General features: G+C 48.1%; 1 protein-coding gene across 1 annotated transcript in view; it reads right to left on the bottom strand.

The window, feature by feature from the left end:
* Positions 1–30: 30 nt before the first annotated feature.
* The window catches only part of LOC149342944 (solute carrier family 12 member 1-like), a 75,140-nt gene continuing 57,291 nt past the window's right edge, over positions 31–17,879 (bottom strand). Inside the window, exons 14-24 of the mRNA XM_089545487.1 lie at positions 17,499–17,598; positions 16,934–17,045; positions 16,381–16,515; positions 15,276–15,382; positions 11,647–11,864; positions 8,302–8,667; positions 3,885–3,999; positions 3,531–3,617; positions 3,277–3,394; positions 3,092–3,159; positions 31–1,518 (exon numbers count right to left, since the gene is read on the bottom strand). Coding sequence (XP_089401613.1) covers positions 1,383–1,518; positions 3,092–3,159; positions 3,277–3,394; positions 3,531–3,617; positions 3,885–3,999; positions 8,302–8,667; positions 11,647–11,864; positions 15,276–15,382; positions 16,381–16,515; positions 16,934–17,045; positions 17,499–17,598 — 1,562 coding nt within the window. The 3' untranslated portion in view covers positions 31–1,382. The remainder of the gene's footprint in view (positions 1,519–3,091; positions 3,160–3,276; positions 3,395–3,530; positions 3,618–3,884; positions 4,000–8,301; positions 8,668–11,646; positions 11,865–15,275; positions 15,383–16,380; positions 16,516–16,933; positions 17,046–17,498; positions 17,599–17,879) is intronic.

Here is a 17,879-nt window from a genome sequence, read left to right as displayed (position 1 = left end):
AAGGAAATAAAAGGCACAACTGACAACGTGCACATTTAAAAAAGGAAACAACCCTTGGCCTCCGGTTTTATTCAGTAATCTTGCTATACAACGTAAGCAGATTTATGTAATATTAACAAACGCATACGCACTTGCACGCATGAGAGGACTAGACGTTGATCCGCCGCTCGGCACACAGCAGCGAATAGAGTGACTGGATGCAAGAACTGGGCGTGAAGACCGGGATAAGAGGGGGAAAAAAAGCCCCCGTGTGCACTCTTATTAACAGCCGCAAATGGGGGCGCTAAAAACCCAAGACTTGGTTAAGAATCGTCTTGGGTAACAATCGCGAGTCAGAACGCTGTCTTTTACGCCTTCGTGTCTCGTCTTCGGTTCACTATTACTTTTTAAGCAGACTCCGGCAGCCGTTTCTTGAACCTAAAGATGGCACTTTGCTACCTGGAGTATGCGCCAAAACAAGTTGCCGCGATCTTATTTTTCCTTTTTTTTTTCTGTTCAAAGCAAAACAAAAACTACCTTTTCAGGTTGAACAAGGTGCGCAAAGTTTCCGCTATAGATTAGTACGGAAAAATATTTATTCACTTCCTTTTTTTGCACGTTCACGCGCATAGTTTCACCTGACAGATAAAAAGCAGCTTCGCTAGCGCACTCGGCATGTGCCGATTGGTTGAATGCTCAGCATGTCATGTGACGCGTGTGAGGAGTCTTTCCCGTACAGTCAACGCTAGCGCTAACAACCCGAATGTAAGGCCCCCCATAGCATCAGTTGTTAACGTAAGCTCATACGACGAGAAGTTTAATCTGGCACAACGTGTCGGTAGAAGAACTGTTAATGGTCCCACGAAAGTGAGGTTTTCACTGGGGCAGGTACTTTAAAGTCCGAGAAAAAAGGGCCACCATCGAGGTCACATTTGCGCCAGAAAATAGAACCATAATGTGGCTTATTCGGGGCGGGAGGAGTCTTGAGTTGTACTGTAGCCATCCTAAGCCTAAGAGAATTAAAAATAACACGCAAAAAGAAGTAGATATAGAGGTGACAAGTGAGAGACAGCCTCGCTTCGACTGTGCATGAGAATATGTACAGATGAGCATGCGCTGAGCGTGAAACGACAGCTCTTTCTATTGCCTACTTCCGCATTGTATGTTATTTCAGTAGAAAAAGAAACCTAAACTACGAAGTAACTACAAGAAAAACTATGAAAAAAAAAATAAAGTAATGAAGTATATAAACTTCTCACAGGAGCCCTAGCCAGAGACTTGTGACGTCACAGCACCAGGCCGTTTACCGCGATAGACAGTGCACTGACTTAGGGCCCCAATTTCTCAGCACAGCTGATGCTCTTCCGTGTCTATGCGATGGAGTGTGAAGTAGGCCGTGCTTTCTACGAGTAGAAAGTGAGGACGCTAGTCTGGTTCCCTCGGACGAGCAGGAACGGAGGCATGTCCTTGGTGAGCATTTCGAGCCAGGCCATGTACATGGGCGCCGTGCAGGTTCCCTTGCGAGGCATGGGCAGGGTCCTGTACACGAAAACGCGACGTCAGCAAAAAGCATGGAAATCTCGGGCAATTAAAAAATATGGTTTTCGGGGAACTGAAAGGAGCAGCAACTCATTTCTCGTTGGACACCTCAACCATGCCGTGAAGGAATGGAGGGAGATGGGAGTGAAAGAAAAAAGTAATACCAATGTGGAGGGCCCAAAAAATGTTAGGTTGGGTTTAACCACGGTCATACCCGAGTGATAGCATTTCGGCAATGGCCTGGGCCAAATCAGGAGGTCGCCATTGTGTCGGGCACGCTCTATTATGGTTGCACATCGCTTTTGGTCCAAATCGGCCAAGGTCAAATTACGGGGGTGATCCAGGCCAAATCTAGATTTCGCCATCCTGTCGGGCATGGTCAATTAGGGTCGGAGGTTGATTTTGGTACACAATGGCCAAGGTCAATGCGTCGAAGTCGGTCTGTTGCTATGCTGTTCTTCTCAAGGTTAAACCCAGGTCAAATCGGGCACGGAATGTTTCGCGACTTTTTGCGTTGAGTAGAGCGCTCGTGCTCTGTCTACCTTTTTTTTTTGTTTCTTTTTCTGCGCTGTTTTAACACCATGAAACTATACCTATTCGCCCAACTGAACGTTTTACTAATACCGCTCTAAAATTTTGACCACTTGGGGACCTTTAATGTGTTCTGACAACGCATAGCACACAGCCGCCTTTTGCGTTCCCCCGCCATCAAAACGCAGCCGCCGCGAATGGATTCGAACCTGGGTAATCCAGCTCCAAAGCCGAGCGCCCTAAGCACTGAACCACTGCAGCGGGTGGGCATTGAGCGATTGCTGATACTGAGAGAAAAGAAAGAGGATTGAGGAGGAATATGTACGATTGGATAGAGAGGGTATCATGACGAGCTGCGTCGTGCGCAAAAGGATCAAGAGGATGACAACTAGGAAAGAGGGCAGCCTTTTCCAACCGGTTTCACGTGACACTTCTCTGAGGTTTTTGGGAGGTGCAGATGGAGCAGAGATAATGGAGGCGGATAGTAGACAGACCATGCACACAGACGGAAGCACAGTGTGTCTTTAGGCGGTCACTTAGGCCTGTCGGCTACGAGCACCCCATAGGCACTTTCGGTTTGGTTTATGGAGGCTTAACGTCCCAAAGCGACTGAGGCTATACGAACGCTGTAGTGAAGGGCCCTGGAAATTTCGACCACCTGGGGTTCTTTAACGTGCACTGACATCGCACAGCACACGGGCCTCTAGAATTTCGCCCCCATCGAAATTAGACCGCCGCTGCCGGGATCGAACGCGCGTCTTTCGGGTCAGCAGCCGAGCACCATAACCACTGAGCCACCGCGGCAAATAACACCGTTAGTAACAAGCAGGGAACAACCTAGCCCGATAATCTAAAATATAGGAACTGAGGCTCGGAAAGAACTAAGCTGCAAGAAAAAAAAAACATACTTCGCTTGTTGTCCAAATAAAGCTCAGAAGGATTGAGATGATCGAATGCGCGGTGTAGCAGCGACCACGTGGTTCATAAAATGCTCTAATTGAATGCTGAAAGAAGCAAAATTACTTTAAAAAAAATCACTCACATCACGATTAGCGACGCTCCTGTTGAGTATTGGCGTAAAAGTTCATGTAGTCGAAGATGCCGGTTCGTCTGAAATCGGAAAACGAAGGTTGAATCATTTATGTGCCGCTCGCAGTTGCCGGAAATATACAATCGAGGTTCTAGCGACGTGAGATGATGCTTGACAGAATCGAACCCACGACGCACCTTTTCTTTGACGGCCAGGATCTCAGATTCTGACACGAATGGCGCCTGCACCTGCTCGGATTCGGCCTCTGTCGATGACCGCCTCCACGGGTTCAAGATTTTGAAGAATTCCTCTTTCCTGGAGAAGAACAAGAAGAAAATAGGTCTTGCAATTCTCGCCTCATCTCGCGAAGTAAAATTAAAAATCGGGACGAACGTAAAAAGCGAATGAACATAAAGGAAGAAAACAGACAAGGCTTCGTATTTTTACTTACGTTGACGCTTGTGGTGGCTTCACAATGTCGGGAATGACTGTGACGTCAGAATATTCGATCCTAAACTTGCTCAGCAGGGCAGCCATGCTGAAAAAAAAAAATTAGCGCTTAACTCAATTAACTGCCCATAAAGGACTAGTATGCAGCTAATTTCTTCCACCAGAAACAGCAACGGCCAGGATTAGCAAGTGGAGTACTCTCCCAAAAGTGCGACAAAGCGTGAGTAAGCAATGAAAAGCTTGAAATTCGAAAGCAATCCTCTTTCCCGTGCTCCGAATAGAAAAACTAAAGAAAGCACTTCCTCGGTTAATTTTTACATCCTTCACACATGTAACCGGGAGATTGGCGACTCACTTTCGCTGTTCCTTGTCCAGCTCGTACTTCTTATTGGCGAGTGCGAACACCCTCAGGTTGCAGCTGGAGAACTGGGACCTCGTCGACAACAGATAGGGGACCAGCATTGTGAGACCTGTGGGCAAAAACGCAGCCAGAACATTCGTCACGAAACGGATGCGTGCATGAACGCAAACTTCGAAACATGTATTTCTTCTATCTCTCTGTCTCTATGAACAATCCAGTAAAAAAGAAGGTCCTCTTTCTATGTATACTCGTAATCGTAAATGATATATAAAACGGCTATCAAAGCATACGGCTGAGTCTAGTAAGTGACGTCCAGTGCACAGTTCACCCGAGTGTAAGCAAATCATTATTCCTCGGCGGCAACTATCATTGGCTCCTACCCCGTTTGGACCATATTCAAGATTCGTCTTGTTTTTCCTGGTGACACCTTAAACCTCGAGAAAGTTGGTAAGACAGCTGGTTGCTGGGCGTATGTATTTAGAACAGAACTAGGCGGTTTTACCAACAAAGGGTGCATTGCAAGGAAATACAAAAATGAATAAAACAGAATAGACTGGAAAGAGTGTCGGCCGCCAGTATACAATACATAGGCATCTGCTTAGTCGGCTGCACTGCATGCGAGCAGCAGTTTCAAAAATACGGCTCCACATTGTATGGCTGCAGTTTTTGTGGAGGCAATCTTGTAAGACTGATCGGAAGACGCTATACATATTGTGCTCCCTAAAAACTGTGCAGCATTGAGGAAGATAGTGTGTCAGCGAATAAGTAGACGAATAAGAACGCAAGAGACCAAGGCGCTTGCTTAACCACGAAGATTTTTTTTTTACGTGCGGAAAGCATTCATAATCCATCACTGATTAGGTTTTTGTCAAAAGCTGCTTCCTCAACGAGACACAGTTGTACTTGAACAATATAACCGCGTGTTCCGCAGTGGGACGATGAACTGCACAGAACTTTCGACTTTTGTAAGCGGCCGGCGCTTGCAGCTTTTGACGTTGAATTCGCTATAAATAACACCAACCCAAACTACAGATGGTATCTATGTGGTATCTATCCTTGTTCGCTCTTTTCGGCCTCGTTTCTCCTTTGCGTGACCTACCCCTCTGCATGGCCTAATACCTTTTTGTGCGCGGCCTATGCGTTTAACATGTTCTATCCCTATTTACGTGACCTGTCAATTTTTACGTGGCCTGCCCCTTTCTGCATTACCTGCCCCTTTCTGCATTACCCGCCCCTTTCTGCATTACCCGCCCCTTTCTGCATTACCCGCCCCTTTCTGCATTACCCGCCCCTTTCTGCATTACCCGCCCCTTTCTGCATTACCCGCCCCTTTCTGCATTACCCGCCCCTTTCTGCATTACCCGCCCCTTTCTGCATTACCCGCCCCTTTCTGCATTACCCGCCCCTTTCTGCATTACCCGCCCCTTTCTGCATTACCCGCCCCTTTCTGCATTACCCGCCCCTTTCTGCATTACCCGCCCCTTTCTGCATTACCCGCCCCTTTCTGCGTTGCCTGTCCCTTTCTGCGTTACCTGTCCCTTTCTGCATTACCTGTCCCTTTCTGCGTTACCTGTCCCTTTCTGCGTTACCTGTCCCTTTCTGCGTTACCTGTCCCTTTCTGCGTTACCTGTCCCTTTCTGCGTTACCTGTCCCTTTCTGCGTTACCTGTCCCTTTCTGCGTTACCTGTCCCTTTCTGCATTACCTGTCCCTTTCTGCGTTACCTGTCCCTTTCTGCGTTACCTGTCCCTTTCTGCGTTACCTGTCCCTTTCTGCGTTACCTGTCCCTTTCTGCGTTACCTGTCCCTTTCTGCGTTACCTGTCCCTTTCTGCATTACCTGTCCCTTTCTGCATTACCTGTCCCTTTCTGCATTACCTGTCCCTTTCTGCATTACCTGTCCCTTTCTGCATTACCTGTCCCTTTCTGCATTACCTGTCCCTTTCTGCATTACCTGTCCCTTTCTGCGTTACCTGTCCCTTTCTGCGTTACCTGTCCCTTTCTGCGTTACCTGCCCCTTTCTGCATTACCTGCCCCTTTCTGCATTACCTGTCCCTTTCTGCGTTATCTATCCCTTTTTTGCGTGGGAAGTCTTTCACCCTCTAAAGTCGAAATATAGTTCAGGTACCCTCCATTAATTGGGGAGCTGCGGTAGCCCCTTTCACTCGTCGTCCATTAATAGACCTTTCCACGAATTCCGCCGCGCCACCAAGCGGCCGCGCAAAGCACTCTGGGAAAACGGAGCGCCGCCGCGCCCGCGGCTCCGCGCTCGCGTCTTTTCGTCCGTCTCTCCGACTGCGCCTGCTCACCGGAGAGCCTTCCTCTGCCATCTCGTCGCCATCGCTGTTTCTTATACCTGTGCTACATGGGAACGTTCGAATGACATCTGAGTCGAATGACATTTGGACTCGACGGACGCGCGCGGTGCTACACGAAACCTTCCAAGCGCATTCGAAAGACTCAGCTCGTTTTCAGTGTACAACGATGACGACGGCGGTGGTCACACTGCTCCGACAATGACACTATCACGGTCAACAGCAGCATGTGATTATAGTGAAATATCTAGTTTACTATAATATGATTGCAGTGGGACACGTTTTTCAGGCCAACGACACTGACGAATCCGATCGGCGGACGGTCAGCCTTGTCGGCGGTTGAGTGAAAGCACGGTGATGAGGCGGCGGTGCAAATATGTTCGCTCTTCTAAATGAGCGAAACGAACGGCCATATTTCACATGTGCAAACCTGAACAGTCACCAGCGATAAGCGCCTGCCAAATTAATTTCAGTCGACGATGACTCCCTTCCCTTCCGCGACGACTAAGCCTAGCGAGTCCGTAGGATATGATCTGTGATTGCGGCGGTCGTGATGAGCGAATCACTAGCTTTAGCGAATGAAAATGGTCACCGAGTGTAGCTTTGGCAATAGTGACCTGAAATTAATTATTGCTTACATCGCTGGGCACGCATATGATGAACGTGAAACGCAGGTGTGACCCAGACTGCCGAGCAGTGCTTTACGGCCAGCAGCATGCAGTCGTCGCCGTCGCTAGCTTGTGGATAACAAGTTAGGCCGTTTCAATTAAAGCGAACGGTCGCGAAACATACTTCTGGATAAAGTAGTTTAAAATAAAGTACTGGTCACGTCGGAGGAAGCCGGGACAAAAAACGAGAAGCGCCGGTCCTGCGCGATATCAACAGCCCGCGGTTGTTAAGTGTTTCTCAGGCGTGCGATCGCATCATCGCTTCCCACACATTATCGCACTGCATAAACAAGCACGGCTACAGCCGGTTAAAAAGAAAACAGGTTGATTAATAGAACTAAAGCGCCGATTGCGTTTTATGTCATGAGAACGAGTACTAACTGTTCGTACGCAGCGATGTAAACAACAATATGAGTGCAGTTGTCCTCATGGCGCACTCCTGGGTAAATTTCATGCTGACGCGGTAAATGTTCACTGCTGTAATAAATAATCTTCAAGCACTCCTTTAGACAGAACACGATCTATTTGCTAAACATGACACAGTTGGTTGACACAGTAAGCGTGACACAGTCGGATGTTGCGTTCCGCGGCCACGGATCACCAGCCGAGCAGCCGCAGACGCAAAGACCGGCGTTCTCCCAATGCACAGAGCCCTCGCCGCTCATGTGCCCATGGTGGTGGTGAATAACTTTATTCATAAAAGCCCCCCCCCCCCCCCCCCAAAAAAAAAAAACAAAAAAAACGAAAATTATGCAGCAGCATTACGGGCGGCCTTCAGGCTGCCGGTTGTGGCGTCCTGGCCGTACCTAGTCGCGACGCCCTCTGCCCCGGTCACCAGCCGAAGTTGGAGATTCGCATGTGCCCATTGCTCTGCGTAATCACAGCAGGCGTCCGTTCCGCATACGCTCGGTGTGGAAAGATCGTGAAGAGACGATCCATGTATCCCTTGCGCCCGCTAGTGTTGAAATGCGTACCACATATTTTGTGGTGTTTCGAAGGCTTCCACAGGGTAAATCGCCCTTGCGAACCTTGCCGCTGCGCACCCATTCTAGCTTCAGCTTCTTGTCCTCGGGGAATACGTGGTATGAAATGTTGATGTCCTTTCTCGTGTTGTTACTAGAGCTGGGCACGCAGCACCTTTCACCGCCACCGCGATTCTAATCTGCAGACATGTCGAATGTCTAAAAAAAATCCCCACATAATTGCAGAAAGACTAAGAGATAACCACCACAGCAGTGCGCTGCAACATTTACAACGCGCGCGAGAAGACGCACAACGCCTGAACACGGCGGAACAACCAGCAACACGTTTGACAGCAGACGACGCGGGCGGCGACCGCTCCTTTCTCCCATCATGCTTTGCGCGGATCCGCTAGGGCATGGCGCGGCGCTGCAATTTGTGGAAAGGTCTATTAGGCGCGTAGCACGCGTACCTCCATCGTCGTAGAGCCACCAGACATCGATGGAGCCTTTCTTCTGCTTGCGCTGGAACTGGTTCACCGACTGCATCACATTCTTGGGCACGCTGCGCTCGAGAAGCTGGGACGAGGTGCGCCGCGACCAGCGCTGCAGCACCGTGGGCGCCGAGGACTCGCGCCGGAACGTCACCGTGACGCTCTCGTGGCCGATGACCGCGGCCGCCGTGCCGCTCGCCTTCCGCGCGGCGCCGCCGTTGGGGGTGGCCAAGGTGGACGAGGCGTTCTTGCGGTACGTTCCCAGGCCGGAGTCCCGGTTACCCCTCTCGACGGCCGGCGTCTGCGGCGGCGTCGACGAATCGTCCTCGTCGCAGGAGCTGCCCGCTGCAGAACCACGGAGAGGTATACCAACCGGTGCTTCCTAGTAGCCTCTACCCCCTTTAATTCGACAGTGGCCCTCGTGGCAAAAAAGGAGGGAAGGGGATCATATGGAAATGCACAATCGGCGACATTAATCTCCAGGACGCGTGAAAGTTACTCTGGAGCATAGTTTTCATGTCTGCTATCAACACTTTATTTCGCTTCCAGACTTTACAGCCCATGGGTTCGAAGTTCACCGCCGCAAATGCGGTGTAGAGCCGCCGGCTATTAACTGAGCTATCGGCATCGGTTGCCCCTCACGAGTCCTGAAGGCTTGCCTCACAGAGAGTAGATCAAAGCATCTCGGAGAAAATTAGAAGATTGGCTTTGCAGTCTATAAGCGCTGCATATTAGAAGCATAGTCACAGAATGCCTATTCTTACTATAGTTAGTATTAAAGTCGTGCTAGATAATTACTTATCGCGCTGAACAGTGCCATAATAAGTGGCATTGTTATTAATTAGCAACATTGTTAAATAGCTGTAAGTAATTAGTACCAAATAAATTGTTTGTCCGCAATGCTACTTCGCGTAGGGCTACTTTTCTAGTCCTGTTTCTATAGAAATTTGTAAAGCATCCGGAATGAACAATAGCAGAGATATTTTTATGCTTATTGGTCTATGCACCGTTGCATCGCCCTTCAGTATATATCTAAATGAGTGACGCGTTATACCGTTTTTGACTTCCGCGCTTTTGAATATGTTATTGCCGGAGGGAGGGCATGGCTGTGACTTTTTTCTGGTGCCGAAAGCGTGCTCACAAATTAAAATAATGAGGATGGCAACGATGCAAAGAACGATGGAACTTGCACCTCAAATAAAATCGAACTTTGGGAATGAGTTTTATGCCAAAATAAAGAGGCAAGCGCGGAGAGCACAGTTTCCCTGTAATTAATCCGTTGCTGTGTGCGGACGAACGCGGTGACTCACCGGCCAGCGTGAGGGCTGCCAGAAAGGCCAACCAGGAAGCGGTCGGCCGCAGGGCTGCGTCGCGGGCAGCGAAAGCGAGAGAGAGAAGAAGGAAAGAGAAGTGGAGGAGAGGAGGAACCGCGTGGGGAGACAGAAAGGGTGAGACTGGCAGAAAGTGTCAGGCGCAGGTCCAAGAGGGCAGCCAACGCGGACGTCCAACAACAAGCGACGAAGCAACTCCCCCTCCTCGCTCAGCACACACACACGCACAGAAAAATAAAGCGAAAAGCATGCAATGTCAAGCAGGAACTGAAAGGCGCAGCCCTGTACGCCAAAAGCAAACTTTCATCTAAGCACTTTGACTTTTTTTTTGTTTAGTAGTGAACACAATGCATCAACCCAGCTTTTCGCATCAATAAAACTTTCTTTTTATCGTATCATTAAATTTTCTGCTTTCCAAAAAACAGCCTATGCACATGCAGGATCAAAAAGAAAATCAGCTTTGACCCAGATTGAGTTCAAGGCAGTCAGGCCACGTATGAGCGCAGCTTAAGCAGCACAACGTGCTCTGAAGAATAAAATGCACAGTGCAAACTCTGTACATCACGATCACGAATCACGATCGAAAAACCATTCAACCAAGAATGGCACCTTTAAGTGCCTACTCATATACATATACGTGGAATTGGTCATTCTGTACTCTACTTTCATCGATACCTGGGAGTCTTCATGCCACTCCGGGCGCAGTGGTGCAGCGGTTAAAGGGAAACTGCATAGATTTTAGAAATCAATGAGCTTAAGTGGGTCGAATCTGTGAAACTTGGAGGTAAAGCATGCGAAGTCTTTTTGGGCTAGCACTTGAAATAGTCAAGTAATCGCTGACTAAAATCCGGACGCCCTTCAAGCTTCTCAGCAGCGCACAACGCCAAGGGGGGGGGCGCATGATGACGTCATCGAAGGTATCGGTACATTTCCAATGCACAAACGCCTGCTTTGAAGGAAAAAAACCAACGCCACCGAAGGCGAACCCTGCCGAGAGTTGCTTGGCAGCGTCTAACGCGTCAGGGCAGGGTGTGGCTGACGACAGCGGTAATTTGAAATCATACCTTCCGTGACGTCACGCTGAGTTTTCTTGCCGTACTCAGGTGCATTGAGGAGAAGCGCAAAATTCAATTGTCGATTACGTCACTATTTTAAATGCTAGTGCAAAAACACTTGGCATGCTTTACCTACAGCCTATATAGATTTGAATCTTTCAATATCGCGAAATTCTCAAAAAAGTGCTGCAGCTGCCCTTTAAGCGATGTGCCACTGCCCCACCAGTGGGGCTTGCGAGACCCAGGTTAGTCTTCCCGAGCAACTTCTCGCTAACCAGTTATTAATCTGGCTGCCACCTACCACGGTGGGCAGGTTGTGACGACGTCACAAAGTCACGTGATCTAGGTGACACACCTGCCCTCTAGGTTGCTCCTATGGACATTTGTCGTGGATCTTTTGCTCACGGCAAACAACGCTGACACCGGTTTTTCTGTGACAAGAGACCCTTAACGCTCCCGCGTTAAGTATATAGCGCCCAAGCGACCACGTACGCAAGTACTCGAGTACGTAACCACGTAAGCACGCCACAACGTGAGTACGCACTTAAAACTTTCTGAACCTGCTTCCCGATTTCTACATTCCAAACAACCTCCGTGAATTTCAGCTTACACTCTAAGCACAAAGGAGTAAAAAGAAAGCAAGCTCTCCTCCAACGCACTCCCTTTTATAGAATGAAGTGCGCTAGAGGGCAGGTTGCTGGTGGAGAACGGCAGATTGAGTGAGTTGGTAACAATTCATGGTAGTTCAACAGCGCAAACGAACAGGATAGAGAAGGAGAAAAGAACACAGAACGGCACCTGTCCTGTTTGTTTGCGCTGTTGAGCTATCATGGACTGGTTACTCTCTTTTACTCCCAGCTAGGCGTCTTAGTCTAACGATTAGAAAAAGATGAAAATACACTGTCCACAGTAGATGAAGGGAATGCGCGCATGCGTACCTTGTGACAGCTGCGAGTTGGAATTGTTTCTAGGCAGGGTATCGGTGGAAGAAGCGTCACGGTTGAGACTGCCTTCTGTCCCCGCAGGCCCACTGGAGGCGGCGTCCGAGGCGACGGTTCCGGCCGCCACGGTTCCGTCTTCACCGACGTACTTGGAGAAGTCGATGCCCTCGGCCAAACGCAGAATGCACAGCGCCATGTGGGAGTCGAATGAGTGGCTGCCAGATAGGACAGAGTATTTAGATTCGGTCTATAACGGCGCCAAAGTGCATTTGTTGACAATTTTCTTTTGAAATACATGGGCTGTTCTGAAAGTAGTAGTACTCATTTTTTAAAACAAAATTTATTCAAGAGAATAGTACAAACGATTACAATTTTTCAAGGTAGCACCCTTCCGCACCTACACGCTGCTGCCAATGAGTTTTACAGTTTTTGTACGCCTCCAGGAACGCCTGGACTGGAATGCTGTTTAGTTCCCTCGTCACGGCCTGTTGAACCACCTCTACCGATCCGTGATGTTTCCCCTTGAGCGTCGATTTTATTCTCGGGAATAGCAAAAAGTCTGGCGGGGCTAAGTCGAGACTAGGGGGGCTGAGACAGCGTTGCCGCCTTGCGCTGGGCAAAAAATCGGGGTCCTCATTCACATGATGAAGATCCTACCGGTTGGCCTTTTCCTCCTCTGACAACACTCCCGGCACCAACTACGCGCACGCTTTCCTCATGGATAAGTTTTCTGTCACGATCTCAAAAACTTGGGTTTGAGGAATGCTAAAGTCATCAGCAATCATTCTGATACTCATTCTACGATCACTGTTAAGTAAATGTTTCACTCGCTACACATTTTCGTTGGTCTTGCTGGTCGAAGGGCGTCTGGAGCGGTCATCTTCCTCCACTCTTTCCTTACCTTCTCGGAACAGCTTGTGCCTCTCAAAAAACACCTGATCTACTCATGGAAGCGTCACCGTAGGCCTCCTTAATCATGCTGTGAGTATCTTTGCCCGTTTTACAAAGATTTACTCAAAATTTTATCGCGTATCGCTGATCCAGTAAACGCTCGATGATTCTGCGTGACGAGACGTTTCGACAGGGGTTCACAGTACAAGCGACCTCCTCTCATCAACGGCCGAGAGCCGACTGCCGATTTTCCCCAGCATTCCCAATATCCCCCTTCAACAATCCTGCACGCGCAGACCACATCTCGTCCGCCCGTTCGCCCAGGAAAAAACCAGTCCTACTACTTTCATAACAGAACCTCGATATAGCGAAGTTGAAGGGGACCGGCGATTACTTCATTATAGCAGCAGCTTCGTTATAGCCCGTGTTGACCGTGCTTCAAGGGAGTCGTAATTCCTCCGTTATATTTATTATCTTGTTATATCCGTTATCTCGTTATAAACCTTTTCGCTAAACGAAGTTCAATTGTAGTCATTTTACCAGCACTAGGCTCCTAAGAAGCCTAGGCCGTCTACGCGTTGGAATGACGTGCCTCATACTACCGCCTAGAGTGCAGGTCTACATCGCTGTCGCGACTTGTGCTTACGTTGACTTCTTCAATGTTACCGAATGCTTCATTCCGATTGTCGGTAAGGGTTGAGGGTAACAAGGGACTCCGTTTTCGTACACAGCCCTTAGTTTTTACGCTGTCCAATTTTTGCACTGCCTCCAGTTTTTACACTGAAAACCGCATGCTGAAATGACTTAATCCTACGCGCCTGCGCAGTACCAGCCACATAATTTACGATAAAGCGTACCACGACTACGTGAACTTTAGGTCGCGTTGCAGGAGTGCCATGAATGAAGTCGAGCTTCAGCTGTGTGCTCGAAACGCTCTGCCCGACAATATGCGCAAGTGTGTTTTCAGCTCAATGTGGTCAAGCAAGCGCTGATCATCCTCATTACCGCGGGTGTACTCCCCGCACAGTTATTCTCTCGAATTGCCGCTGTTACACGAAGTTAACAATTAACCACCCATCTCATGGGCAGACTCCGGCTATCAGGGACGCCGTAGTGCAGGGCTGTGAATAATGTTGATCACCTGGGGTTCTTTAACGTGCACTGACATCGCACAGTATGCGGGCCTCTAGCATTTCGCTTCTATTGAAATGCGACCCCCGCGGCTAAAATCAAACCCGTGTCTTTCGGGTCAGCAGCCGAGCACCGTAACCACTGAGCCACCATGGAGGCAGTCATGGACAAGAAATTGGGGAATGTGGATTCGGGGAAAAAAAAAAAAAAACATTATTTCGGCGTTAACTCGCTAGAAAGACAGCTGGTATTCGTTCCAAAAGATGTAGCATGCATTTATCCTCACACAACTAAAAATCTTGAAGGACGCAGATTTCTGGATATATATAATTTTAGTAGTGTGTATTAAAATTATATATATCTAGGAATCCGCGTCCTACAAAATTTTGTCCATGAATATACACAGGCCATTTCTTGTTGGCTGCGCCACAACACTGCCGTGCTCCGTGGCGCGGCCTGCTTCGCAACGCACGCAACGCGTTCGCTCTCATAAGTGCTCTCAGGCGCGTGCCGCAATCTATAGCCTCCGGGAAACCACGTTTTTACTCGGTCCCGGAACAGTAATCTAAAGAGAAGACGCGGAGAATGAAAACGCAAAGAGCGAGTTAATGATCGTCGTAGCAAGAAGTCTCCAGATTTTCGCAAGCCGTTCAAGCATCCTCCTCAGCCTCAACGAAGGAGTTGCCGTCCCTAAAATAACTCCTTGGCTTCGTTAAGAGGTTCGTTCTCAGCAATTTTAGTTAGGAGCGACGAGCGAGGAGGAGGACTGCGCTCGCTTCTTGCAACAACAAACGTTTGGCTCATGGAGCGCTGCCAACGTAAAATGTGCGTCGCGGGTTCCACTCGGAATGGCAGGGCACACAAATTACTTGCTTCTGAGCGTAAATGTCACTTTCGAAACCTGTGATAATATCTGACAGGGCAGTTTTGACGAGTGATTCTCAAGCGCGCTTTTTCCTTGAACTCTCGCTCGAACGCTTGTGCAAGTCTGACTTCGCTTTCGCGTCGCGGGGGAAGCAGAAAGAGGGAGGGGGGGGGGGGGGGGGATATTGGTGGCTGGATAGAATAGCGCATTGCGCGTTTGTTCTATAATCCGAAAGTTCTTTTTTGCTAAAAATCTCAACAACCGACATGATGTCATACGAGTGAGATGTTCTGAAACGGAAAACCAAATGCTTTTTTCGCTCCCAAACTACTAAAACCGCTAAAAGTAAACTTAATTTTGCACACCTAATTAATCGGCCATTTATGATGACTTGCCGACTGAGTTTTAGTAAAATTCTCTTCTTTTCAGGTCTGGAGCCTCACTGTCCGGGTTTTAAATGCTAAATAAATTTGCTGCATTTGCATTTGTCCACTGAATATTTTGCGCTTCGTGTTTGTTCAGGCTCCGTTCATTAAGTGAAGAAGGGCATAACCATGCTGCTTGCACAGCAATGCTAAAGGCGACCGATAAATGCCTATACCTCCTCAACAACTTTGTTAGAAATGAAGTAGTTGCAATGTTTTAACCTCAGATATGTTCGATTAACTTTCCACTGATTATTTCACACTGGGTAACGGAAGGGGCCCAACACACTGCATGGCATCACATGTCCACTCACTGGATGGCATCGAAGTATTCCTGGAGCTCTTGTTTCGGGCAGGTCTGCCAGTTAGCCTTGAAGCCCATGAGCACGACGTTGGGCCGAAGCTTGCCGACGCCAACCAACTGTTGAACAAAGTGGAGAAATAGCATCAGACACTTGCTTCCGCATGTCTCATTTTTCGTATTTACACTCAAAGGCAAAGCCCGTGTCTCCACACGTTGTGTGAACGAGATGCCTCCTGCATTAAAAAAAAAATGAAGTGCAAAATTCAGAAAAATTTCTTTTTACGCTGGCACGAATAATCCGAACAACTTCTGGCCTTTAAGGTAGAAAAAACAAATGTAACTTGTGCTTTGTGCTTCATGGTTTCACTTGACCACTGAGAATGGCAGTCGCTCGAGCTCAGGAGTAATCTAACGGGCTGTAATATACTTATTAGGCCCAGTTCCACATACTCCCTCTGTGACCTGCAATGCAAAAGGGTGGAAAATTGGGCGACGCAGATCGTGTGCTTTTTCTGCTCTTTTGTTTTGTTTTCTCTTTGTATATATTGCGTGTCCCAATAAATTTTTATCAGTTGATAGTGAGCACTTGTTCGGTCTTTCTAAGTCTCCGTCCTCGTTTTTGTGGTGCCTCGTTAACATGGATCTGCAATGCAAGCTTTCATTCATCCCTTTCATTCACAGCTCGTCGGTACGCAGATGTCGTCACTATATGAAAAGAAAAAGTTATCTGCTCTTTGGAGGGTGCTAACTGTGCCTCTGGTAACAAGATACAGCCCGGGAACGGCATGAAGACGCAACGAAGGCGTGGGCGTCGAATTCTTTGTGTGCGCGCGCCTCTGCTATACTTTTCTTTGTTATTTGTCGACAAGCATGAGATGTGGCACATCTGTTTACGAGCCTATGCCTGGAGCACATGTCAGCAAACAACATTAGCAAATCAGGATATGTCAATGAACCTCATGCACAGTCAGGTAAAGTGCTAGTGCTTATGCACGCAGAGCCAACAGCCGTTAGGCAAATCATTTATTTCATTGTGGAGGGAGTTTCATGAAAAGGAAAATGTGATATCCGCTTGATCGTAGTCTGAAGGTAGGGGCCCACGCGCGATCTCTTACCTGTATCAATGAGAGAACGCCCTTAGAGAAGCTGTTGTCCACGACCACGCTGTAGAAGGCCTTGACTTTGCGCTGTTCGAAGCAGCTGTACGCCTTGGCCATCAGGGCGTTGCGCGACCGATAGGACATCGGCGGCTGGAATGGGGCAACCAGAATTAAGAGCGTAAATCAGTGGTACGACGAGTCTATAGGGATGACTGAAAGTTAAATGCACATAGAGTAAAGCAAATTTGGTGATTCAAACTCTGCAGTGCAGTAAGAAATGAGTAAAAACAAGCTAATTTATAGAACGTGTCAAACAGCACATTTTTTTTTTCTTTCTATAAGACGTAAGGCAAGGCGCTAGAACAGGACGCCAACAGTAGTTCCTAGATACTGAGAAAACATTGGACCAGCGCTACATTGCAAGACGTTTGTGTGGACAATATGACAATTTGCTGCCATTTTTACTTTCCTTTGTTAACGAGGACACAAGTGATTAACGAAACCGGGCGGTGCCACAACATCACGCACTCTGAAATAGCAACTTGACTGCACTATCCCGCTGCCTCACCTTCCGGATGTCTCCGCACACCATCAGAGATAGCTTCTTGGTCAGCAGGTAGGCAAAGTCGACCAGGGGTAGGCGGTCTGCTGGATTTCCGGTCAGAACCAGGATCTGGGGCCTAGAGTGCCAAGAGTGAACAGGATTACAGAGGGCAGGAGGGTAAATAGTAAGACAGAAATCTCAAACTGCAAGTTTCACTGCTTCTGGCGAGTTCGCTTTGCCAAATGTTTTTTTTTTCCAAAGTTTCGAAAGTTATCGCCAAAAATCTTTACCAGTGTTTCTGCGCATAATTCCCGCTGCATCGATTGCTGACATACTGACTATCCTTTTAGCATTCTCAGTACAGCTCAATTTAGTGGACATTTATGTGCTAGTTTTTTGATGTTGTTCAAAATTGCCGATACAGATTGAGTAGGACTGATATTATACGACTAATATTATAGCTTACATGTTTTAACTGACAGTGTAGTGTATTCCATCAAGAATTCTCAGTCGGTAAAGGAACTTTTAAATAAAGCGTGCGTCAAATCAGATAATGCACAGGACCAGGCGGAACGACGAGCGGACTCACCGGTAGTTTTTGATGTGATCGCGCACAGCGTTGAGCTTCACTACACTGTTGAGTGCGTCCAAGTACGTCTGAGCCTGGGTCGACGAGCCCCAGTTGACATCTGCACGAAGGTGGCGTGTAAAAAATACGGTGGCGTGTCAGAAAAGTTTCAGTAAAAAAATACGTAGGCCAATTATTGATCGGCATAGCATGTTTCTGGGCTTTATTTTGGCATTTCTGTGGTGTTCTTCTTGCTTTAAGCTTCAATATCACGAGCACGGATATTCTACTTCATGCCAACCTAAGCTTCAAAGATGTCTGCCAGTGAGATCAGGGAACAGCTCAGGTGAGTCGCGTAGTGGCCTGATCACTTTTGACTAAGGCTGCATGAACACTTCCCCA

This window comes from Amblyomma mixtum, chromosome 5 (genome assembly GCF_055824585.1).
Source record: "Amblyomma mixtum isolate Tamu chromosome 5, ASM5582458v1, whole genome shotgun sequence".
NCBI classification, from domain to species: Eukaryota; Metazoa; Arthropoda; class Arachnida; order Ixodida; family Ixodidae; genus Amblyomma; species Amblyomma mixtum.
This window is presented reverse-complemented; position numbering and strand designations above follow the sequence as displayed.